Below are 27,194 nucleotides of genomic sequence, written 5' to 3' on the forward strand. Positions count from 1 at the left end.
CAATGAGGAGGACGGGAAAGATGTCTCATGGATAGGGAATCTGTAGCCCATTTTGAAGACGTCAGCTCAGATCCCCACAGCTCACCAACACCCTGGCAGGAATGTAGATGGTAACTAATTCAAGTATTTGGGAAGCAAATATGAGAAAGAGGTCCCTTGGCACCAGCTGACCAGCAACCCATAACTGGCAAGTTCAGGGTTAAATGAGAGACCTTGCCTCAATAAACAAAGTGGGGAGTGATTGAGAAAGTCACCTAATGTCAACTCCTGGCCTCTTCATGTACAAGCATACATGTCCAGACACGTTCCTTTGCACACATATGGACACACATGAATGTGCATTCCAAAAAATATATTAAAAAATTACAGTAGGTGTTGGGAGGTAGCACATATAATCCCAGCATCCAGGAGGATTAGACAAGATACTGCTTGTCGTTTAGGCTTATTGTAAGGAGAGGCCACTTGTTGGTTCCCGGCTGCTCAGCCCCAAAATAATCACACAAAACTGTATTAATTAAATCACTGCTTGGCCCATTAGCCCTAGCTTCTTCTTCTTATTTGCTAACTCTTACATCTTCATTTAACCCAATTCCATTAATCTGTGTATCACCACATGGCTGTCGCTTATTGAGTAAAATTCCCAGCATCTGTCTCTGGCAGCAACTCGATGGCTTCTCTCTGACTCTGCCTTCTTTCTCTCAGCATTAGTTTTCCCCACCTACCTACCAACAGGCCAAGGCAGTTTCTTTATTCAGCAGTGGTAATCACAGCATACAGAGAGGAATCCCACATCATAGGCTAACTTGAAATACAGTTAGAGACTCAGTCTCCAAAACACTAATAAAATAAATAAAAATAAAAGTAAAAAAATAAGGCAAAGGGTATTAGTTGTAATAAAATTATGGAAATATTTTTCTGATATTCATTAGGAAACAATTCTTTGAGAAGGAAATGAAAGCATCTGAAGAAGTCTAAAGCTCACTTTCACAAGATATTTTTTAAATGGACTTTCTCAAAAACAAAACCAAATAAACAAACAAAGCAACCAAAACAACAACACTCTTGCACAAGTCAAAAACTATGGAGTTTTACCAAGACCAAGAAACAACAAGTATTAAGTAAATGAATGAGAAATGTTCTTACAATATCCCTGTCATGTAGGGTCTCTTTAAAGGCTTAATAGATAAAAACCTGTCTGAAGTACAGAGAGAGGGTATATTAATGATGTAAGGTCTATACTGAAAGTCCTTTTGACCACTGAGACTTAAAAATGGCCATGTCACCCTGTACGGTAGCATGAAATAGGCCATAATTTCTCACTGCCTGCTCCTTGTATTCTTGTTTTCAGGCAATTCAAAGGAGCAGAAACACACCAGAGTGTGTATACTTGGGCTAAAGCCAGTAATAAATGACTGGGGTGTTTACAATTCCATCACAACTATTTGGATAGGAATTTTGGCCTTATGGAAATGTTTGCAAATTGAACCCTTTAAAACTGTTTGACCTTAACACACAATAAACCTAAGTAAAAAGCAGGGAAAGGAAGGAAGGAAGAGAGGAAGGGGGCATTGTTTGCAGGGAGAGCTCTGGGCACTGTGAAAACTTCTCCCTTTACTGAAGGAAATGCAGTGCAGCAGATGGTAAGAGTGGACGTGAGATAAACACAGGAACTGGAAAAGCAAGCAATACATTCTAACAGGTTCTGTATCGACGATCTGGAGGGGTAGAAAGATTAGACAAGGAACTCTTCGGAAACTTGACAGTGGCTGTATCGCACCAGGCCTCATGCACATAGCGAAGATGGAAAGGAAAACTGCACAGACGGTAGGACTGTGATGATATTTTTCTGACAATGAGAAAGGAAGATCTTTTTTATTGATTAAAGGCATCGATTTATCAAGGGAGGAATCAACAACCGAGACACACAAACCAGCCTCCATCCCTCCACCTGGTTGACAATGAGATCTGATGATATTCTATTGTTGCGCTGGAATTAGCATATGTCTCTGTACCTGGGGGTCTTGGACAAACTTCTAATTTTGGGGGCTATGCAAATTGCACTTCAAACCCCGAGAACTCACTCATGTGACCTGCTTTTGTATGTGAGCATGGATGTGTGTAAATAGTCTTACTGAATATTTTAGAGGCAGAAGAATGACTATATAAAGAATATTTTCATCTCTCAGAATAATATAGTAAATGAAGGAAAACCTTTGCCTATGTCAAACAAAGGAAGGCATGCAACATGTGGACCCTGTGTAAATGTTTGGATGTCCCAAATCTGCCTGATTTAGTCTTCGTTGTACATTCCTGTAATCTGTCCTGGAGGCTGATGACTGTATAATACCAGCATATAGTCATTCTTTTTTTTTATTTATTCTTTTCTCTTACAATACCAGACTACAGCCTCTCCTCTCTCCACTCCTTCCAGTAACCCCTACCTTCTCTCTATGCCAGATTTAGTGCTCTTCCGTTTCCCTTCAGAAAAGAGCAGGCCTACCAGGTATATCAGCCAGACAAGACAAGATATGATAAAGCTAAGTATAAACCCTGCTCTCAAGACTGAATGAGGCAGAGTCCCAAGAGCAGGTGAAAGAGTCAGAGACACCCCTGACTACTCACTGACAGGTGTCTCACAAGAACACCGAACTACACAACAACATGTATCCAGAGGGCGTAGTACAGTCCCATGCATGCTGTGTGATTGCTATGTCAGTCTCTGGGAGCCCCTATGAGCCCTGCTTAGTTGATTCTGTAGGCCATGTTCTCCTGTTATGCTCAATCCCTCTAGGTCCTACAATCCTTCTTACCCCTCTTCCTTAGGGTTCCCTGAACTCCGACTAATGTTTGGGGACATTTGCTCCCATCAGATGCCAGAGGAAGCCTTTCTGGTGGCCATTGAGCTAGGATCTGATCTACAAGTATAATGGATATAGCAGAATATCATTAGGATAATTTCAATAATTTCATTGATTTTTTTTCTTTTTCTTTTTCTTTTTTTTTCCAGTTGTGGTTGGTTCTATCCTAGGTCTCTGAGGTATCCAGCTTCTAGTTTTTGGCCATCCAGGGTAGTGCTGAGCATGGGTTACCCTCCCCTCCTAGTGTGGGCCTCAAGTTAAACTGGCCCTTAGTTGGCCACTCTCACAATCTCTGACCCACCATTGCCCCAGTGCTTCTGGCAGGCAAATGAGCTATAGGCTGAAGGTTTTGTGGCTGAGTTGGTGTCCGGACCCCCCACTGGATGCCGTCCCTGGTTACAGGAGATGGTGAGTTCAGGCTCTGTGACCTCCATTACGAGGAATCCCTGCTAGTGTCACGTTTACACGTTTCAGGGAATTCCACTGCACTAGGTTTCCACATCACCCTCCCACGTGCCCCGAGTTCCAATTGTACCATCCCACACACTCATTTTTAATAAGAAGTAATAACTCTATGGCAGTGCATGTGATAAGACAAAAGATAGTTTACATTATGAGGAAAACACATGTTCCAAAAAAAATGATGTGTTTTCCCTGCAGTCCAAATAGCTTTGTTGAGACGTTTAAGGTGATCTCCCAAAACATCAGATCATTAATGAAGACACATTTTGAAAATTATGTATTATGCATATGTTATGTTCATATTTCACATGGCCAAGCAGATAATACATGTATTCATTCTCCTTTGTACTTAATTTTACAACTGTTTAATTAGCTTTGTATCAAATAATAATAGAACTAGAACAGTCCAAAATAGTGTTAAACAAGTCTGAGATCTGAATAATTTGCATAAATGTTGGATATTACTTCAGAACTCTGCAGCTAGTTTGTCAACAGAGCCTGAATTCCTGAGCACTCCAGGCAGAATTGTGAGGTTAATCAGAAAGGGTCTACTACCTTCACTTAGTACTCAAAGGCCTGTTTCCTCCGAGAGTAACACAGTTATACCTTCAGTGCTGGCCACTTGTCCAGGACTCTACCTCTCTCTAATTCCCACTTACGTTCTTCTTAGCAGGTGCCTCCTACATTGTCAGGCCCCACCAGCCCCAAATCAACCCATTGAAAACCACAGAAGAATGAGGTAAATTCATAGTAGTCAACAGTGATCGAGAATGTTAAGTTTGGTTTGGGGTTTCAGTAAGTTTCTTAAAATGCCTTTCTATTTATACTAGATAACTGAACAACAAATTTATCAAAATTGAATAAACGGTCAGAGTTGGTAAAGGCCACAGAGAGTCAGGAAACCCAGCTTTAAAGCCCTGTGAAGAGAGAGTTGTCCCATGCTTCTGAACATCTGGATGATGTTGTGGGTACCATCTGTGTTTTCCTGGTGTTATCACACAGCATTCAAGGTCCTACTGGCACTGAAGCAGTGGGGGATGTGGGAGGACTCAGCCCTCCATAGAGCCCGAATAGGTCTTGTGATAACATGTTTCGGACAATCTCTGGTGTCGGGAGCTAGATAGAAATATGAGAAAGGGTATAAATGACATGACCTGGGACTTTTTCGGAAACATTTGCTCCCAATAGAAACTTCATTAGGCCCAGGTTTTATGGTAAAAAAAAAAAGACTCCTGGAAGTAGCCACAGAACTGGCTGATTTTTGTAAATGACTTATGCTAAGACACACAGAGATGTTTATTCTTTAGGTGACTGCATGTCCAGATCTAATTTTTCTTATTGCTGTCAGTGTGTCAGCATATGGAAAATGCACAGTTTGAATTAGCTTTACTTGATTGTTGGAATAATGAATGACTCAAAATACAGGGTCGTACCAGACTGGTAAACTCAGAATGCAGAAACACCTGCGTCCACCCTTGCCTATTTGAATTTGGTCTCTGAAACACACATGGTAGTAGAAGAAAACTGACACCTGGAAGTTGCTCTCTAAATGTGATGTACATTCTGTGGTACACATATCTGTATCCATATGCACACACACACACGTGCACAAACATACACTTACATATGTGTACATGCATGCACACAGAGCACACATTTGTCCATTGAATAAATGCAAAACAGTCTAGCACAGTGGTACTCAGTGCATATGGAATTTATGCTCCAGATCCAAAGATACTGATTGAATGCCTGCTGTCTCAGCCATGTGAGCCATGCTATGGATACAAAGCTGAGTTTATTATCCTAGGGGCAGACATTGCTAACATGATGACAAAGGGTTGTCTGACCTAGTGAGGCAGGTGAGAAAAACTGTCTTTAAGAATGCAGAGTTGGAACTGGAATCAGTGTTGCATAAGCATGAAGTGGGTTCATTGGAGCTGTAATCAGATGTTCATAGGTATGAGGAAGGAACTGACTTCCAGGCTCAGAGAAGAGAACAGAGTGTCCAGAGTCTGGTAACATACAGAGGGCAATGGTGACTGTCTTATAGTCGACTCCAGAGACAAAGATGAGGATCAAAAGGTTTAGGAAGGACAATGAATGATAAAACTACTAAGAATAAGAAACTAAACAAAGACAGATACAAGAGGGAAATCCATAATTGGAAATCAGAAGTTTTAAATGCAGATCTGAAGGTCCAGCTAGATGACATAGTGGGTAAAGGCACATGCTGCCAAGCCTGAGGACCCAGGCATGATTCTTAGAACCTACGTAGTGGAAAGAGAGAATCCCCTCTGCTAAGCTGTCCTCTGATCTCCAAAGGTGCACTGTCATATGCATGTCACAGGCAATACAACCACAAAAACTGATTAATTGAAATGAAAAAGAAATCTTAATTTAAGTTTTCCATAAACCATTAGATAGAGAGAAAAGAGATAAGTAAAAAATACCAGCAGGAACAAACTAGATTTATTGGCAAAAAATAAATGATATCACTTATACTTTGAAAATTTATTTACTCTATGTGTGTCCATGTGACTACATGCACATGTGTGTACGTGTGTGTGCCCCTGCATGTGGAGGAGGAAGATGTTAAATCCTTGTGTAGACTTAGAATTTTGGGACAGAAAGAAGGCATGACTTCCTATGTGTCTGTGCTGGGCTCTGAACTCCAGTCCTCAGGACAATACTACATACACCTTTAACCTTTGCCTGTCTTTTCAGTCCATACATTTTTGGAGGAATTGTTTGTTTTGTTGTTATTGTTTTGGTAAGCCTAACTTTGACTTCCAGAATTCATCTTCCATTATGGTGCTAGAACTATGGATTCTAAATGACATTCAGATTGTCACCTTCATCTTTTGTTATAGTAATTGGTGTCTGAATACACATGGTTCTGTGTCATGCTTCACATTTGAAAGAGTGCTATGCAGGTGAGCACGGTGTGGCCAAAGGCTGTGGGGATGTGTGCATGCTGGTTCATCATATCCTTTAAGAGAGCATGAGAACAGAGCTGTCCCCGTGGGAGGGAAAATTCTGTTAAAAAGGAGAGCGAAGAGTAAGATGTGTGGAAAGTGGTGGTCAAACACCATCATGCTCTAAAACCTGTTGGATCCATTGCGCTTGGAGCATGGGCCTGTTGGAAAGGCAGGTTCAAAAATAAAAATATGGCTTTTCTTTTATCTTGGTGGTAATAATGAGTTTCTGAAGTGAATGATGAATCTGAAACCCAGGCAACAAACTGAAAAAATAGTGATCAGTTGGTGGCACCAACCCAGACACTGAAAGCCAAATGCCACATTTTCTCTCTTACTTGTAAGTCTTAAGATCTTACAGTGGGTTGACACCCTTGCAAACAGTCATCCTGCTACAGCCGTGCAGACACACTGTCTCATCTTCAGTACGAGATGGGTCTGATCTGAGTAAAATCTCTGTATAGCTTGATATTAGTTGCAATAAAGATTTTGTTTGATGATAAGTGGGAGAAAGACAATACAAATTATTTAAGCATAAACTTTGAAATATGTTTATTTCAGTAAATTTTAAAGTAAATGCTGGAGAGGTGACTCAGTGGTGATGGCCACTTACTGCACTTCAGGAGACACAGATTCAGTTCCCAGTACCCATGTGATGGCGCACAACTGTCCGTGGTGCACATACATGCATATTAATAATGTGTATGTATTCATAAAAAGTAAACTAATCTAAACGTATAAAGTAAGTCTTTCTGCCTATATTTGCTTATTTATTTAAGCCATTCTAATGCTTACTTAGGAAAATAATGAGGAATAAACTGGTACAGCCGCTTTGGATGTCAGTATGGCGTTTTCTCAGAAAACTAGGAAACAACCTACCTCAAGACCCATCAATACCACTTTTGGGTATTTATCCAAAGATGACTCAATCATACCACAAGGACATGAGCTCAATGTTCATAGCAACATTATTTGTCATAACCAGAACCTGGAAACAACTTAATGCCCCTCAACCAAGAATGGATAAGGAAACTGTGGTACATTTACACAATAGAATACTACACAGCAGAAAAAAATAATGACATCTTGAATTTTGCAGGAAAATGGATGGGGTCATAAAACATTATATTGAGTGAGGTAACCCAGACCCAGAAAGACAAATATCATATGTACTCACTCATAAATGGCTTTTAGATGCAAAGCAAAGAAAAACCAGCCTACAATTCACAATCCCAGAAAACCTAGACAACAAAGAGGACCCTAAGAGAGACATACATGGATCTAATCTACATGGGAAGTAGAAAAAGACAAGCTCTCCTGAGTAAATTGGGAGCATGGGGACCTTGGGAGAGGGTAGAAGAGTGGGGTAGAATAAGGGAGTCTAGTGGAGAATAATATATAGATCAATAAAAACAATTTTTAAAAGATTATTGAGTGGTATTCTGTTGAAAAGCTATCCTACTTTCATTTGGACATTTTCCTTATGTGTGAAAGTCTCGGCAAGCTTGAACTTAGAAATCCTTCACCTGGGACATAGCACTGATGGCTGGAACAACTCTAAGTACTCTAGAAGGGTTGCAAATCACTATTTCTCCTTAAATCATCAAAACGTTAACTGTACATAAGTGTTTTCAGTAATTTCCCTTGCCAGCTATAATAAGATATTGCAAACTACAGTAGCCATACACTGACTGTAAAAATTAGAGGTTTTTTTTTTTGAAATAATACATTCACCCCTAGACTGTTGCTACAAATAATTTTAGGATTTTCTTATTGGAATCTCAAAATCATATCCAGATAATATGCATTATATTCTTTTGCTTAATTTTTTTAATATTCTTGAGTTTGAAAAGTACTTTTGAGATAATGAAATACTAAATATAGAAAAACCAAGTAAAGTAACAAGGAGATGACTTGCATATTTGAAAATAGTTGTATTATTTATATAACTGTCTTGGACAGTCAGAGGGAACCTGAGTCAGCTGCTGTGGTGGCTACCCTCCATGCAATGCCTTATTATTATTTACAGTTGGCATGTTTAAAGTTCCCCTTAGTTATTGCTATAACTGAGATATTGTTTGCCCCTCTATTTTGTTTCTCCATGCATGTTTATGACTATAATTTGGCAATAAAGGCTTGATATTACCTGATTTCCTCCCACCAATAATCTGTAGCTAAAATAATCATTTCCAGCCCAACCATTTTACTGTTAGGTAAGCACAAACTCAACGCTAAACTTTAACGTCCTCGTCCTTCAGCGTGAGCTGCAGTTTTCTGTTTTTGACTCCTACAGTCTTTTCACCAAAGCTATCTTGTCTGATGATAAAACCATAAGTGTATGAAGCTCACACATTTTTCATCTCTTTTATGACCTTATCTTTCACGAGCGGCTCCTGTGAAGGTATCCTAACTATAGGGAGCACCTGGAAAACATATGTGGTATCTCTCCTCTGATAAGCAGTTGTGAACAAGAAAGTAGATCTGTCACTTCTGAACTGCTCATTGTTAAAGAACACTTTGATGATTTAGCTGATTGCAAAAATACATTATAGGGATGGCTCAGAGCTCCAGCGACACTCCTAGTCAAGAAAGTTCAATAGTCATATTGTACAAGAATTTCTATAAGAGGTTAATATTGACAGGAACTACATGGATTAAAAGAGCAGGGTCGAGAAAGGCTGTCTGCCTGCATGACTGCTCTCAGACACTGCTGCTCTTGTGTGCTGGGAAAGTGATGGTCTCAGAACGCGGCAAGTCTTTAATTCCGACAGCACCGTTTAACTTTGACTGAAAAGGTGTTTGTTTGCATTTTTGAAATTATTTTTGCTTGGCGAGGAGGGCCACTGCCTTCACCACCTTGTCAACAATACCTAATATGGTCTTTAAAGGCGCTGCTTCACATGCTCAAAGACTATATTTCTCAAAGTCATTTATGTTGTGCATTATATTTCTCAATAACACCTTCAATTTCCCCCCATAGGCTCACATTGATTTGGAAAACTAGACTAAGAAAAATGGAAGGGCTCTCAATACACTTATATCTTTTAAAAGAGCAACAAAGGCATTTAATCTTGCAGTAGAAAACCATTAACTCCATAGTCATAATTTTAGAAATATTACAGATTTTTTTTCAACTGCTTGGCATTTATTCAGTTTCATTCTTTTATGAATTACTCTCAGGATAGATATCACAGCTCCCGCATTAAGTATGTTTGTGCTTTGCTGGAAATACACTGAGCTGTCTATTCAGAGGTATGTGAATAAAGAATTCAGAGAGCAAATGAGAGGATGTCAAATGCTCGCCCAGTTCCTCTGTCTCTCGCTTTCTCTCTCTTTTTTCTCTACGGCTTTCCTTTCTGACCACTAAAGCTTTTGGAGCAGCATACTGGCAGGCCTGTCACTATTATCTTGGCTAGTAATTATTCATGACATTTGTCCTACGCCATTCCATAGCCCTGATTTCAAACATAGGAGAATCAAAAATGGGCTAAGAAAAAAAAAGACAGACAGTGAGGTGAGTTCCATTCAAGTCAAGAAGAAGCTGGAGTTGGGTTAATATCAAAATAAAATTCTATTTATAAATTTTCTATGAGAATAAAATACTGAAACGAAAGAAGCAAGTGTCCATTATGAGTTAAAAAATGGTGTTTCTTAAGAATACTTCAGAGATTTCATATTTGATTAAATTATTTTTAATCATTTCATTTTTCATTAGTAAAAAGATTAAAAATGAATTAGGTAAAAACATTACCATAAAAATGAGAACTAGTTTCCTGAGATAAAGTTAGAAGATGAAAGGTCCAAAAGTTGAAAAATGTGACATATTTTAGTTATTAAATAGAAATAATGTGCTGAAAGCAATTAATTAGCAAATGTAATGATATTGCAGTAGGTTATGGCAAAAAGAATGAGACAAAAATCTAATTTCCTAACTGGTCAGTGAGCAATGGTTATTGATCAACCATCTATGTGTAGTTGATTTTATTAAGTGCCAAGTAAAATAGGAAATCTTAAAAAGTAATGATTAAAAAGATTAAGTCCATTAAACCTTTCATCTTAGTGTATAAGCATAATGAATAACTGGGGACTTAATGTGAGGAAGAGAAAGTGACTCTCAGACCATATCTTGCCGTCTTTGTGGCTTGCCGTGTAGACGATGTCTGCCGGATCCTTTGTTGCTCCTCTCTGGTGGCACGGATCAGACCCAGGACCTCACCTGTACTGAGCACATCCTCCACTTCAAGGCTACACCTGGAGCACCAGGATTATAATCTTAGATGTTAAAGTATGGTCTTTGGAGTCAGGAGAACATGGAATCTAATCTTGTCCCTGACACTTTCTGTGTTGAGGAGTCCCCTCACTTCTCTACCCCTTAGTTTGTTTTTCTGAAGAAGTGTCTAAGAACACTAATTCCCGACAGGGCTGATAAGACAATGGTAATGCAGCTCTTAGCAAAGTACACAGCGCGGAGCAAGGTTCAAGATGTGGTGGCCCTATTGAGGTTCAGTTTGGAAACTGACCTTAGGAGAAGATTTGCACCTTGCTAATAGTTCTGACTTCAACATCTGGCTTCTGGAAAGTGTGTAAACCAATATAAAATAAACACTGACCTATTTTATTTTCTATATTCATATGCATCATTGCAGATGAGTCAATTTCTCTATTCCGTGTTCCTTCTTTTAGAAAACACAAAAATGACTCAAGCCTTGTGATTTTAACCTATTATTCCATCTCAGATTTAATTTTTGTAGTGAGATATGTAGTAGACTTCCCCAGTTTATTAAACATCTTCAGATAGATGCAAAATGAAATTGTTATAATTTTGCATAATTAGCTGTTTTAACAATGGCTCAAATCAGAGTCATCAATATTTAGCCCTGCTCCAGATGTTGGGGCAAACAAAATGGTAGCATTGCAGTCTTGATTGGGCAGCTAAGTGACATTTAGTGAAAGAACTTGGCTATTTGAAATTATATCTCACTAACACCCTTAATCAGCTAAATTAAAATGTTTCATTTTGAGCTGTTTAGTAACATGGATACCAAATACCTGCTGACGTGTTCTATCATCCCTGCATTTCTTAGACACTCCTAGACACTGGTGGAGTGATCACGGTGAGTTTTTCCTGTGCTTAATGAGGAATAACTTCCTTCACATAACAACCACAAAGACACAGCCTTAAGACTTCCCTTTAGTACCTTCCAACACCCCCAAAGCCACTCTCAGATCACTACATATCCTAGTTTGACCTCTTGCCAATTTCACTCTTGCCTTTTGTCTAGTGTTATGTTATGTCCTCTGTGGCCTGCTTTGAGGAGACAGCTCCCTTTTCAGTCTGAATGTTGTTCCCAGTCATGTATTTTTAAGACACAAATGCCATAATGTAGAGAAGCCATAGTTTTTATGTTCCTAAAGGCCAACACAGTGTCTGCAACTTAAAAGGCATTATTTTAGTGACTTGGTCCTCATATGGTCAGAAAGCATCCAAGTTCTTCTGTCCTAAGAGGCATTGGAGAGGATGCTGATGTGGGGCCGTGGGAGAACACAGGGCCGGAACTGAAGGCTAGTCTCTCTAGCAGTTGGAGACGATCAAGGAAAGAGGGGATCTTTGCCGGACAAGCACCTGGCCTTTCTCTCCTTCTGCACTCTGTCCTCCAGTCTGTCACTGCTTGCTCTGGCTGATTGCAGCCAGAAGCCAGAAGATAAGGAAGCTCACAGAAGTTAGCTCCATATCTCACAAAGTAAGGGAAAAAGAAAGGAATGTCAATCGAGTCCAGCAAGAAAGGTCAAGTAGGAAAGATCCAGCTCATGGGAGACTCTAAGATTCTCTGTCCTAGCTAACAGGATTCTGGTTCCACCAGCCTGCTCACTGTATGGCATTAGTTCAATGTTTACTCACAGGCAGGAAATCGTGCTGGAAATTGGATAAAAGGAATGGCCTTGGCCTAATCTATCAAGGCAGATGATATGAGCCTCCTGCTTACAAAAACTGGATCTCTTTTTGTCTTTATAGAGGTAACTTGAAGGGGAGGGAACAGGTAGGCAGCCAGGCTGGCAGGCTGAAAGCCAGTTGGTTAGGTCAAGGCTATCAGTATTTAGACGTCATCAAGCCTGCTTGTATACACAGACTGAGAATACTCCTTATCTGGTCCTACGAATTGAGAGCACAGCATGTCCCTTTGATCTCCAGAAGATAATTGGTTGATGTGTTTATGCTCTTAGATGCAACCTGCAAGTGGAGTGTAGAAGACTGGGACACCACTCTATTATTGAGCCTCTGTGCCTTTCTTGTGTCTTGTACCACATCCTCATTTGTGAATGTGCTCTCCGTGATGACTTCTACAGTCCCAATAAGGAACCCACTTTCTGCACAAAGCCCACTGAGCCTATCATAGCTCCTTGATCACAGAAGATGCCCAATATGTACCTTCTGGAAAGGATGGCTATGTTCATCAGTGTTCTTTCTGATCATACTAAAAGCCACTCAGTTTCTAAAGAGTTTCATGAGGTGTAGTTTATTCTGTATCATCAACCAAAGCAGCTTTATTGCACTGCACTCAAAAAAGTGGTATTTTTTTATTATTAAAGAATGTATTTCAGCTTTTCTCATTATCCTTACCTTTATTCCAGGTTTTAGAATTAATTCCTATATTTAATTTACAAGTGAGGGCAGGGAGAAGCAAAACCTATAATGTTTAAGGATCAAATCTTATACTAACATCACATTAATGGCAAGGATAGTAATGGTTTTCTAAAATTTATACCTTATATGTCGATCTTAAAGTTAACAAGATATCATATATTTTTATATTTTGTATAGAGATTCAAATTCAAATAGATATCTGAATGACTAGGTGGAAAGTAACTATAGGATGCTTCAAAGAAAAGCAGACAGGCCGTTTAAACTTAGGTGTTAGCACGTTTAGGCTCCAAATCTCATAGCCATGACTTCAATATTGTTTTATTCGTGTCTCTGCACTGCACCTCTTGGTATTTATAATATTATAAAATTAAGATACTGAGATCTAGAGTTTTTGCTTTAAGATACAGATGTATTGGTAATGTTTTCTCTTTCACTGCATCTCAATTCTTTTCAAGAATACAGGGTTTGCTTGCTTGCTTGCTCTTACCTTTCTTGTGAAGTGAAACCATAAGATTATGAAAACTTACCGCAGTCACCCAAGCATAAGTTTAACTTCTCAGTGTCTTCTGTTGTGATGAATGGAGTCAGCTAGCTTATACCACATGGTAATCATTTAATTGGGGCTCTTATAACTTCTCCTTAAGAGAAATAGCACCAAGTTTTAGAAGCATAACACAGGAAAAATAGAAATCTTCCAATAATGTAAACTCACCCCTAGACAGGAAAGCACTTTATAATATTTATTTGGTTTTCTGTATTATTTTTCTTCAATTACAATTTGGAAATAAGGTCACTACAGCTTTTTTGTATTCAAGGTATTCAGAAAAACTCTATACATTGCTATCTGATTTTTTTCTGATATAATAATAGTAACTCCAAGGTGAGATGTGTATGCAAATGTTTTTTCATTATTTACAGCACTTAACTTCAGTTACCTACTGAGATATATTCATAGCTTTCTTTAATTTTAAGCTACAATAGATATCAAAATTATTACTTGTGGACATTTTTGCCAGTGAATGAGAAAATGTGTGGCAAAGACATTTCCTTACCAGATTTCAATGTCACGGAACTTTGGTCATTTCTCCTTTCTGTTGATGTGTTTCAGCGGATGATGAAGGAGCCCAGCAGCCAGCAGAATCAGATGGAGACAACCATTCTGAGAAACCCGGGCAGCCTGGTGTAGACACAGATGGCTGGGATGGCCCAGGTAGGACGGAGAACAGTACATTCAACCCTCCTTCACTTTTTAGCAGAATCTCACATTTTCCCCGCTGAATTTTAGATTGGAAGGGGAGGTGAGAAAATAAAATATAGATAGCTTGTAAAACTTAAAACAAAAATTCACCTTGAATTTAAAATCATTCATGGACTTGTGTGTGTGCACGCATGCTGGTGATATAGGAGTTTGAGTAAATATCATTATTTAAATAAGAAAACGTTAAAAGCCAGCATCATCTCAGCTTGAAGTCTCTGTCTTCTTTCATCCTTACATCAAGTTAGTCAATTCTATTTGCTTGCTCTTTCAACAGAGAATCGTTTAGCTACATCCAAATTCAAATCGGACTCAGTTTGAAAGCTTGCAAATCAGACAGTAACAATAATACTTCAAAGAGCTGTCATTTCCGTTTAGTTTTGTTGTAAGTTACAGATGGGGCCTCAGCGTTTATTTAGATGTTGAGTCACAATTCATAGATTTTTCTCCTCTGAATCAATGTTCTAGCAACATTGTCACCTTTATTAGTCAAATTAAATTGGCTCTTAAAGGACTTTGTATTTGTTCATTTTAGGTAAAACAAAAGGCTAATCAAAATTTAATATTAATAAAAGTCATAAATATATACTGTTTATAATAATGCTGTAGGAAATAACCTTATTGATCATTGCTGAGCAATTTCTGATGTGCTTATAAATGGAGACCATTGTCTTTTAGGATTTTAGGTTAGAAGTGAGTTTTGAAATAGTTTCAGCCTTAATTTCCAGAGCAGTAAGTACCCTTTTTCATTAAGAACGATTGCTATATTTCAATCCCATTTTCACCCTTGCATGACTTTGCAAATTGCTCTCTGCTCTGCAAGGGAAGGAGAGGAAATCCACTGGTAATTTTCTGAAACCAGCAGCTGGAAAATATAATGCAAACAAAAATGAAGATGCAGTATATTGATTATTATGATGTCATTTCTAATGTTATTCATGATACATACAAATGTTTGCAGTCTACACACTAGAGCATCGTGCCATACAAGACTCTGCATCCAATTTTATTATATTTTAAAATGCTATAGAACCATATTTTAAGATATTTTAATGCATTGATTTAAATGCAAACTTCTGGTATTTGTATTTTCTTGCGTATTTTTTTCTGACTTTTCAATGTGGGGCAATTTCCTTAGAATAATTGGAAAGTATTTTTTTTTTAAAAAAAATACCTTAACTGTATTATGAGTCTTCCATACAACTTGAAAAGGGAACGTGATCTTTTATCTTATAGTTATATATTAAGATGATAAATATTTGTATTTAGAAGGTATTTTGCCTGTCCGGTTAGACTGGACGGGTTTTAGGTGTTTCTATTTTGATACCTCAGTCACACATCTGCTTTGGGCACACTTGTGGAATCCAACTTGTCCTCCCAGTTATGAAACAATAAGAAAGCAACAGTCTCCTAAGCTGCTGAGCATGCGCAGCAAGCTAATGTCTGGTTTGGGAAGCTTTTGCAGAAAGGATACTGTTGTCAAGGAAACATTAATAATAATTGGAGGTGTTGAGTAGAGAATGGTGCTTGTGAAATGAAGCCAATGAATATGCTACAGGTGTGCTGTTTAGTTGCCGTTTAAATTAGCTTTCATATTTCACTGAATATATATACTTTTATGTTGTGGATTTGGTCTAGACATTGCTGTGTTCTGTACTATTTATATAGTGATACACCAAAACTTTAAGGGAAAAATACATGTCTCTTTCATGCTGATAAGACCCCACCCCTCTATATTATAAGGTGAGTAACACATTTCTCTCCATAGCTGCTTCTGGTAGGCCAGGCTGTGTCACTTTGAAACTCCTTGAAATTATAAGGCTAGCCAATGACAACAGAGTCTCTTTGATGTTTATTCATTTCCAGTAGCATGTTCACTGATTTCATTCAATTAGAAGAGTCTATGAAAGAAAGGAAGGCATTGTGTAACATTTTGCTACTTAGATATAAATTGTTTCAACATCGGTAATGGTAATTTTTTTGTTCACTGACTTGTGTTGGCATTTTATGCATGTATGGAAGAGAAAAACTTCCAGTTTTTGGTGACAGTTCCAAACTCAGTAGCTCGTGTATCTGGATTCCAATCTATGCCCTAGGTCAGGATTAACTTCCCCTTGACTTGTCAATATCTAGCTGGGGGATCTGTGGAACACTGCTTAATTTCTTGGAGCTTCATGCATTTGGAAAGTCTAGAAAAGATCACAGACTTCTCCAGAACTGCAGCAGCTCATAATCATAAGGCGCTAATGATTTTTTTCTTACAGTTTTGGAACTATTATGTGTCAAAGGTTTCTAATATCCCACAGAGTACCTAAGACCCTGAGGGGTAAAGTTAGGTCGTTCTAAATAGTTTTCTGTTTATCACAGATCATTGTTTGAGACGTGTAGTGTTAGCACTGAGCCAGGTTGGTTTCAAGGTCTCCTAATTTCCCACCCCTACTTCCCAGTGCTGACACTCACCCTAAGGAGGACAGTTTTCTATAAAAATAGAAAAGAATCAGAGGATGTAAAATTTATCTAAGGAATTTGGAGCATAGTACTGACATCATTGAAGATGGATCAGGAGTTATCTTATTTTTATGGAGTTTGATTGAAGATGACGGCATAACCTTCCTTGACAGCTTAGTTCAATAATGAATCAACCCTGCCTGAGAGATTCTATTTTTTTATAAAATGCAAATTCTCCCATGTAAGAAAGTTATCCTTTGTTTGTCATTCAAAGGAAAGGAATACTCAGAAGTCAGAACTATTCACACCTTTGTTAACTTTTAAGCGGAACCTAAACAATCAAAGGAAATGATGTTCATCAGTAGTCGGGCTGCAGAACCCTTCAGTATTTGTAACCCTGATGGAAGCAGCAACAATCGTTCAAGTCTGGAAAGCTAGACACACACTCTTAGTCAGGCCAAAGTAAAAGTCATTACCTCATAATTTCGGCATTCCATACGTCTCATTTTCAAGTCCTTTGTTTTCCTTGTCCTTAAAGATGTTATCCTGACGCATCCTGTGAAATGTGCCATGCAGTGGTCGCTGCTCTCTCTTAGTCCCGTGTTCACAAGTATTATTCTTACATTGCTTGTCCTCTTTCAAAGTAGCGTCTCTTTTTCATCAGCCTCATGAATTTTATAGTTTTCCTATGTCACAGGTTCTTCATTTTACCTACATTTCTATGTATTTAATTCCATGTTTAATTCTTCGATGGGTATTTATTGTGCATTGAAGGGGAAGGATTCCAGCAGGCTGTGTAAGGACGATGCACGTACTGCCTGCTTACTGTTCTCTTGGCACCAATTTTCTCCTTTAATTGATCATAGACTGGTCACTAAAGCAATAATTAAACCTCCTTTATCCTTGCTACAAAACTGTGTTTATAGAAATCAGAGTCAGACAGAGCATGGCAATAGTACTATTTATGGCCTCATATGTTGGCTTGTTAAAACAGTCCTCAGTTTCCTTATCTCTGAAGTGGGTATAATGATAGTTGCTGAGCAATGTTTTTATGAAGATGAACTTTGAAATGGATAGCCTGCACAGGGTTTCCATCCCCATGCTCAGGAGCACCCATTGTTGGCCGTCTTTTTTCTCCTGCATGTTACCCCTAGAGAAATATTTTACCCATGGTCCTCTGAGACCAGTCAATGGTTGAAATATTGATGTTATTTTGGAAATATTGCTTATATCTCTGTATTTTTCATAAGAAAGTCTTCAGAAGGCCGGTCTGGAGTACTGATCTATGGACTGGGATTTAGGAACTTTGTAGCCAGGCTCAGCAGCATCCTATAAATCCCATCTCTGAGGGAAGTTCGGTGACAGCCAGGCCTCACTTACCTCAACTCAGGACACTGACAGGTCCCATTCTTACAACTCGACTTCTTCTCACACTTGAAGATAGCGAATAGTTGGCTTCTCTTTCATAATACAAAAGAATATTACCATAATGTGTATGTGAGTGTAAGTTTTCAAAACTGTGTGTTCATAGACACCTACCCAGATAAAACTTTTGATGAAATGGCTATTTGCCCTTTTTGACACAACTTTTATTTAAATAGCTCTTGATATTTAAGTATTAAACCTATATGATCATATTGACAAAATGAAGCAAAAAAATCCAGTCCTGAACTGACAATTTAATAAATGAAAAAAATTACTTGGTAATAACTTTTCAAATTATATATTATTAAACCATCAGAACCTTTTGCTGTCCATCACAGGTATGTTGTTTTGGGACAATGTCATGAGCTGTATAGCAAAAACATTTTCTCTGTGTGTTTCTGTTTGGCCTTGCTATAGCTAATGTATGGCTCAGAGCAAGTTAATACTGCCGTGGCCCTAGTGCTTACAAACCAGGCTAATAACAATAACTCTCTCATTAATGAGATTTTACACGGAAAGCATGGAGCACAGTGTCTCAGAAGCACTCAATAAATCACTCTTAATATTGACTTTACTGTCATGTTGGCCATTGGTCCTCAGTAGCTGTTACAATGCTTTCCATAGAAGTCTTCATTAGACATTAGTGCAGGGAATTAGTTTTGCAAAATGATCTTGCTCTATAACTAAACGTCATAAAGTTATGTTTGCTCTGCTCTCATCTACCTGACTTGAAACACAATTCAGATAAAAAAAATTTAGTGTCAATATGTTTTGAAAAATAATTGCATAGGAAAAAGTTAAGCATGTGTACTTGTTGCTCAGAGACTAAACATTGCTTAGGAGATCTTTACTAAGTTACCTCTTATGCTTGTGTTCAGTACTTTTGAACATATGATGCTGATTGGGCTTTTTTTTTTTTAACTAAGTTACCTCTTATGCTTGTGTTCAGTACTTTGAGCATATGATGCTGATTGGGCTTTTTTCTGCTTTGTGTCTAAATGAACCTAACAAGTTGGGAGCTGTTTTGCATCTAGTGGAATGCTAACCAGAAGAACACTGTGAGACAGAAGCACCTGCTTTTTGATATAGGTCCCCCATCCCCAACCCCCACCTCTTTACAGTCCAAAGAAGGGCTCGAAGATTACAGTTCTGATCTCGTTTTCTTTTTGATTGGGAAAATGTGGTAGATATAAGATCTGGGAAATGCCATTTGAAGAAAATGAACAGACACCTATGAAACATAGTTAAGCACAGATAGAGTCTGACAGTAAGAAGAATATGGTGAGAAACGGGGAAATGGTGGAGCCACTGTGTGTTCCGCTGACAGTGAATTGGTATTATCTCTGTTATCAGATAATACAGTTATCATTAATTTTCACATTTGCATTTCAATCTTTGGAAGGAAATGACTCTTGCCGGATGAAGATAAGAGCTCTGTACCACTGTAATGAACCATCATTTTATCCCAAGGCTTTGTGTCCGTATGAAAATGAGGCAAGGGGAAGAGAGAGAGAGGGAGAGAGAGAGGATAATTGTATACAGAGGGGCTCAAAAAATATTGTTACAACTTGTCAAAAAATTCCTGCAGACTTTTGAGTCTTCCGTGAAACAAGAGGGGGTAAAAATAAATCTTCTGTGGTGTACTTAAGTGGATCTCGGATTAGTGATGAAAGCCTGACTCCGTGAAGCCAAGTGCCGCGTGGACATAGGGTGACGTTCTCTTCATCTTTCCAGCTCCCTTCAGTTTGCATTCTCACACAGAATGAGGCCATGCATAAATTAAAAACAAACAAAAAATAGTAAAGATAAGTTGCATGACTGCTTGGAAACAGACTTACTAGGCTGTGAAGAAGTACATCGAAAGTACCACTGACTTATCACAATTTTTACCAGAGCTATGTGAGAATACAAAATAAAAGTATTTTGATAATGACTTATTTTAGATTTGGCTAGCACTTAATTTGTTTATACAAATTTAATTCAGAAATTTAAGCTAAACGATGATTAATTCAAATTTAATTTTCTTTAGGCACCTTTTTTTTTGCAAAGATCTTTCCCTAAAAGACACCCTTGGAAAATAGATACAATATTCATTTCATAACTATATTATAGTTCTTGAAATATATGATAGCAAATTCCTCCTTTGAATTCTATGCTTTTGCATCAATAATAGATTCCTTAGTTTGCTTTTGCAATAGAAATTGCTTAACTAAAGTTTAAGTGTTACCCCATATCTAAAACTTACAGATCAATATTCTTGCAAGTTTAATTCTGTCTTCCCAAAACTCCTGGACTAAAGTTTCAACCTCTGACACTCAGTGCATGGTGTCCTTTAAGAAGAGGATTGTTGAGGAAATGAATAGTTGATGAAGTTGGGGTCATAGTGGAGAAGGAGAATTCATCTCATCTATGTCCTTTTAAGATGTAGAACTGCAGGGGCAGATGTAGAGACAGGCAGACATATAGACAAACACACATATACACACAGGCGTATGTACACCCACATGCACACAGAATACGCACATGTGTGCACATTTACATACACCTGTACATAAACACACAAGCACACACACATACACATGCATGTACACATATTCAGACACTTGTGCACACATACACACACACACACACACACACACACACACACACACCACTGTATTATATGGAGATGAAGGGAGAGACGAAGGTGGTTCTTCTATAAGATACATAATGCCAAAAACTGCTAGTATACCTAGAAAAGCTAAAGGGGATTTGTGGGATTCAGATTTTAGTGGGAACTAGTCCTGCCAGTGCTTTGTTGATGAGTATGTAGCTTTCAAAACTGTAGGAAAGTACATCATGTTATTTAAGCTACCCAAGTTTTGGGACTTTATTACAGTTGCCATAGCCATACACACCCCTAGAAAAATCACAGAGGCATGTGATTAGAGAGGAACCCTGTGGGAAGTGGCCAACACGTTTGACAATGCTACTTGCTGCACATTTTCATTAATTGAGTTATAGAGCATCTTCAAAATAAGTACATCCATTTTGATCAAAACTATGGATGTAACCCCTGAAAAGCACGATAAAGGAATATCACTGACAATGTGGGTGTGCTGTCATTTGAAGTGCTTAGAAGGATACCCTAAAGTTCCTGCCGGAAGCTCAACTTTCATAGCCTTGGTAGTGCTTCTACATCACTGTCCGTTCTAATGAGACCAGGAGTGTCTGGATGGTTTACACAGGGGAAACGCCAGTCCCTGAGAAGTCTCAGCAGAAGCCTGGAGGCAGAGGAGTCCTCAGGAGAACACCAGGGAGTTCTCAGAGGAGCTGAGGAATGCAGGGATGGCTGCGTCCCTTTTCAGAAGGAGGGAAGGATGCCCGATTCTTGCCAGGGAGAGCTGTTAACGCTGAGACTGTAAATTCAGTGGCATGTAGAGATTTGAGATTTTCACTAGGAAAATCAAGATAGATTTAAGTGAAAGGGAGAAGGCAAGGACACAGAATTAAATATACTAAACAGCTACTCCATTACCAAGTGTTCTTCGTAAACGCTTGGGCTTGAAAATATTCATTCACAATAAAGTCATTCATTACTTTTGCCTAAAAAAAATCCCTGAATGTCAGAATTTAGAGATGTGTTTTCTATATTTTACCTATATATGCACATATATATAAATATCACATTATTTAATGTAAGTACTTGTTCCTATATTACTTATTTTGAATCAATTATTCATTATTTGTCATTGATTATTTTAGAGTTGATTTTGATCTATTGCCCCTGCTATGTATTTGGACCACATTTCTTTTATCTTAAATTTTACAATTTCAGTCTTAATTTTCCAATACATTTGGTTTGCCAGTGTATGAGTTTTTATAATTTCAAAGTAATTAATATAAATTTGGTGATACTGTATTACATAATAATGTGTTAGATACTTGAAATGGATTAGAGGTATGCATTCTTTCATACAAGGAGATAATCATTGTGTTATCCTTTGTATATTTTTAAATACTTTAAAATGACAAGAGTGCTTTAGATCTTGGTGATCATATGTTTGCCTTTATAGTAAGTTTCGAGTCTTGTTCTAAGAGTGATACTCATGGATCCTTCAGTCATGAATAGAGTTGACATATGCATACCAGCTATTTTGCTTATTCCCCTATACTTTGCAGACATACACTAATTCATTAATTTAGTTCTTGAAGAAGAACCCTGTGTCAGACTCCAAGACAAAAGATATATTTATCAAAGCTCAGATCACAAGGGCTAAGGCAGATTTGGTGACTAAAGTACAGGGTTGTTAATGTGGCCTCCATAGACTCACATGTTTGAATGCTTGACCCATAGGGAGCGGCACTATCAGCAGTTGTGACCTTGTTGGAGTCTGCATTGTCTTGTTGGAAGAAGTGTGTCACTCTTGGGGTAGGCTTTGACATCCCATAAGCTCAAGTTACTCCCAGTGTGGTACACAGTCTCTTGTTGCCTGTGGGTCCAGGTACAGAACTCCCAGCTCCTTTTCCAGCACCATGTCTGCCTGCATGCCACCATGTCCTGCCATGACGATAGTGGACTCAATCTTTGAAACCGTAAGCCAGACCCAATTAAATGTTATCCTTCATAAGATTTGTTGTCATGGTGTCTCTTCATACAAGTGTGTATAGGGTGCAATGGTAACAGAAATAGAAGAAGGTCCCCTGGTGCCAACAAATACCAATGATAATGAAGGCGCTAATGGAGCTTTTTTATTTTCCCCTCTGGAGGGAGCGTGGGAAAAGATTGCTGGTGCTGATGGTAAGATGTGATGCTGATTCTAAGACACATGCAGTGATGACCCCTTCGTTTGGTTCCACGGGAAGTGAGACGGTCTTCTTGGGCCCACCTGAATTGTAACTGATAAATCAAATAAATTTAAATGTGAACTATAATTCCCGCATGTGTGATAATCGTGTGTCAGCTCCAGACAGCTGTCTATACAGGGACTAACTGACTAGTCTTGCTAAAGTCTTCCTGATGAATGAAGACTGTCAAGAAGGGAAACTGGATCTTTAAGCCACACAGGGATCTCAGATGTAAGGGGGAGGCTGCTTGCTAAAACCTTTCTATTTGTAAACTAGTAAGACAAATGGAATGGTTTGGTAAAAGTCAGTTAAGGAATCATGATGAACTCTAAATGGAGCTTAGGTTATTACCTGGAAATTAAGGTGCCTAGCAGAGCCTCAGTTTCGAGGCTGATGACACATGGTATTGGAAAGCAAGGGTGGTTCTTACAGTTCCATAGAGAGTGTGAAGGGAATCCAGAGGGAAAGCCCCATGGGGAGAATGTGAGTGTATTGCAGACACCAGAGATTTTGGCAAAACTCCAATGGCAAAATTCGTCTTATTCTAGATGGACTTAAATATGAAATAATGTATGCTTTTTATTTCTAAATGTTAGCATAGTGTCATGTATAAGAAAACAACTAAAAGAACGCAATGACCTCCAAGCCCAAGTGTATATGCGAGTAAAGGCTCTAACAACTAAGTTTGTTGTTTTCTCGTGGCACTAACACAAAGGCTGTTACTTCCACTAACTCCCTGTGTACAAAGTAGCAGGCCTTTCTGATTGAATGAACATTTAACAAATTCTCTTGTTTTTTCTCATTAACATTATCATAATATTGGCACATTTATGAACATTGTATATTACAGGAACCGAATACAATAAAAGAAATATAAGAGTGGAAGCACATTATTTCTTATAGAATTAAGTAGTTGCAAGCCACAGTGATAACATCAATGTATAGGAGGTTTTGGTTTTTTTTTTTTTTAATAAACTGTGCATTGTGTAGCTGTATATTTTAGGTATACTTTCATGTCAAAACAAGAGAGGGAGAGAAGCAAGTTAAAAGGAAAGAAAATAAAGCAAGAGGTGTATTCTGTCTTCATAGTCTTTTCCTTCCTGTGACATCTCCCACTGTTTTCCCTTTAAACAGGGGTTACTCTAGAAAGTTACCGTATTCTTCCTTCTAGGATTCTTTGTATTACCCTGTAAATTGAATAAAAAGAGGGAACTGGGCTCCTGAGCAATAATTACAGTAATGTGATTAAAGCAACAGTTATTTAATAGGATAGTAAATAAAATATTTAAAAAATCATAGCCCATCATTTCTAATACCATAACTGAAGAGAACAAATATTTGTTGGCTTGTTATAGCAGTGGTCAGTGAAGTGAGCCTTATATTAGAAAATCTAAGGCAGGCAGTAGCAAGGGAGTAGCTACACACTGTGTTGGGGAGCCCTTTGTCACTGGTCATAGGAGGTGTCAGAGTTATGCAGAGGAGCAGGTTGGGGCAAATCTGCATATGTAAATGTGACTGTGTGTGTTTTCTTTCACCAAGCTAAGTTTAGGCAATGTTTTACATTGCTATATGAACAAAATGGACCATATTTATTCTCTAAAAAAGTTGTTTTTTGCATTTTTACCAAAAACAAAGTTTGAACTATTTCACGATATGAAAGATAATGATTTAATCTACATTTTTCCTTAAATTTAAAAATAATTGTATTTTTATAGCAGCTTTTTACATTCACATAAATGATGTATAATGCAGGAAAAAGATGCATTGATTATGTTAGATATTTTTGAAAGAGTACAAATTATTCATTCATGTAAAACTATAATTAGAATTGTTTGGCAATAATTAATTGTCATACAATTAAAATTAATAATAATTAATTTTCCATAGAACAGGAGTATTCTTTGTGAAAATGTGAGGGAATTATTCTATGAGCTCACATAGCTTTAGCCTACCATTCCTCACTAGCAATCCATAATTAATATATATCGAATGCTTTAGCATATTTCATAAATAAATAGAGGTTGTGAGTTAACACATCATTCTGAATTTTACTAATTCTTCACTTTTAAAAAGAAGCAACAAAGTGGCAGAAGTCGATGTGATGCCTGATATTTCTTGTGTTGTTGTTCTTTCCTGGACCACTGAAAATGAGGCCTAGGGGCATCTCCTTGATGAAGATCACATAGCCCATAAACATGGTATTTAATTAAATTAGGCAATTTGTCGAAGTCTTGGAACCCATGAGCTATGGAGAAAAATGAGAGAGACATATTTGCCTATGTAAGAGTGTATGTATATGTTCACGTGTGCCTGTGTGTGTGTGTGACAGTCTTCATCTTATCTAAGTTTATTTTTTTGTTGCTGTGATAAAAGACTCCAGCAAAAGCAATGCAAGGAAGGAATGACTTGTCTTAAGTCACAGTTTTAAGTAGAGCCCTGTATGGCAGGGAAGTCGAGGAGCTGGAGTTAGCTGGCTGCATCCCACCCACAATCCAAAATCAAGAAGCGATGTGTGCTACTGCTCAGACCACGCCTTACATTTTATTGAGTCTTGCTTCCCTGCCCACAGTTAAAATAGGTTTTCCCATGTCAGGAAACACATTCCAAACAATCCCTCCCGGGCATGCATGCCCACCATCTACAGCATCCCCCACAGATGCACTTGGTGGCCTGCCCCATGGCATGTCTAGATATGAAATCATCAACAACATTAATCATTACACCACATTTAGTTTTATTAGTTGGTATTTATTTACAGGGTTTCTCTCTTGTTGTCCTCAAACTCTCCAGACTGATCTTGACATCACATAACAATATTCTTCATTCAACCTTCTAAGTACTGGGCTTATAGGTGTGATTCCCTGCTCATCTAGTTTATAGTACTTCAAGTGGACAACTTAGTGTGGGTTTTTTTTTTTTTTTTTTTTTTTTTTTTTTTTTTTTTTTAGTTATATTTTTCAAGTTTCAGTCACGGCTAATATCTACTTTTTAATTTATAGATCCCTATTTGTTCATTTCCTATCTTTGTCTTTTCTGGAAACTTCCAGTCAATGAGGTAGATAACCACGTTTTCCATTAGCTTTCTCATCTCCTGAATGGGGGAGACACATCCTTGCTCTTTAGGACTCTATACTCCAGCAGTAATAACTGAGAAATGTGTCTCACAGAGCAAATGCTGTCCAAGTGATGTCAGCATGGAGAAATAAGGATCACCATCTTCATTCTTATCTCTAGATATTTTTTCTGTCTAAATCAATCCTGAATCTTCATCTTCTCTATTTAATGTCTTTAAATATTGAATGCCAGAGAAATAATGAGCCCACTTATGTCTGTTTTGTTCTGAAAATTAGGGTCTTAACTTTCTTGATTAGAAAAAGAAAGAATTTACTCCAGCATTTCAAAGGAGTTTAAAAATTTACAAAACTTTAGGTGAAAATAATTCAGTCATTTTCTACTTACATTCAGCCTTGTTGCACAATGGGTTTGTGATGACTTAGTAAATATGAAATATAAAATAAAATAGAAATCATTAAAGTAGATGAAAGGAAACATGAAAGAGAATATAAGAGAAGCAAGGGTTGTCATGTTATATGTGTAGCTAAGTTAGAGTCTTTAATAGTTGTTCAAATTTACTGAAAAGAAAACTACAAGCTTTCTTTTCAAAGATGTCTTTGTGTTAATTTTTAATTATTCAATATGATTGTTAATAGGGTTTTAAAAATTACAATAAACTCTTTTTTAAAGGATATATATTTATTTTTTATTGATCTTGCCATAATAACAGCCATAATATTCCTCTAAACACAGTATTAAAGGAAGAGTTGACATTAACCCAGAAGAGAAAGTTCATCCATTTATTTGTGTGCAAGCTAACAGGCAACTAAATAAGTATCTGAATTCTTGTGATGGTACGTACATCAAGGTTTCCAACTTGGTGTGACTGAGAAACATCTAGGTGATTGGTCAGGCATACCTTGTGTGTCCATGAGAACAATTCCGGAGACAATTAGATCAAGAGAATTCTGACCCAGTGAGTGTTTTGATGGAGTCAAAATATGACTATGGTGGACATGTGGAAGGCCACACCTGGTTGACAGGTCCCTTGAGCTGTGTCCTTGCATCGTGCTCTTGCCTGTGCCTATCCCAACTCCACTCTGTTCCCTGTGTGCACAAGTCACTTCCCATACCAGTGCTCCCTCTGCCATGACGTTTTAGGCAAGTCCATGTGGTCCTTCCACCATGGCCGGATCACTCTGGAACAATGCAGAGAAACAAGCTTCCTTCTTTTTGCTTGTGTCTGT

General features: G+C 38.0%; 1 protein-coding gene across 1 annotated transcript in view; it reads left to right on the plus strand.

Annotated features, from left to right (window-relative positions):
* Zfpm2 (zinc finger protein, FOG family member 2) overlaps positions 1–27,194 on the plus strand; it is a 495,880-nt gene that overhangs the window by 165,729 nt on the left and 302,957 nt on the right. Inside the window, exon 6 of the mRNA XM_042055712.1 lies at positions 14,047–14,148. Coding sequence (XP_041911646.1) covers positions 14,047–14,148 — 102 coding nt within the window. The remainder of the gene's footprint in view (positions 1–14,046; positions 14,149–27,194) is intronic.

Source organism: Arvicola amphibius, chromosome 9 (genome assembly GCF_903992535.2).
Source record: "Arvicola amphibius chromosome 9, mArvAmp1.2, whole genome shotgun sequence".
Classification (NCBI taxonomy): Eukaryota; Metazoa; Chordata; class Mammalia; order Rodentia; family Cricetidae; genus Arvicola; species Arvicola amphibius.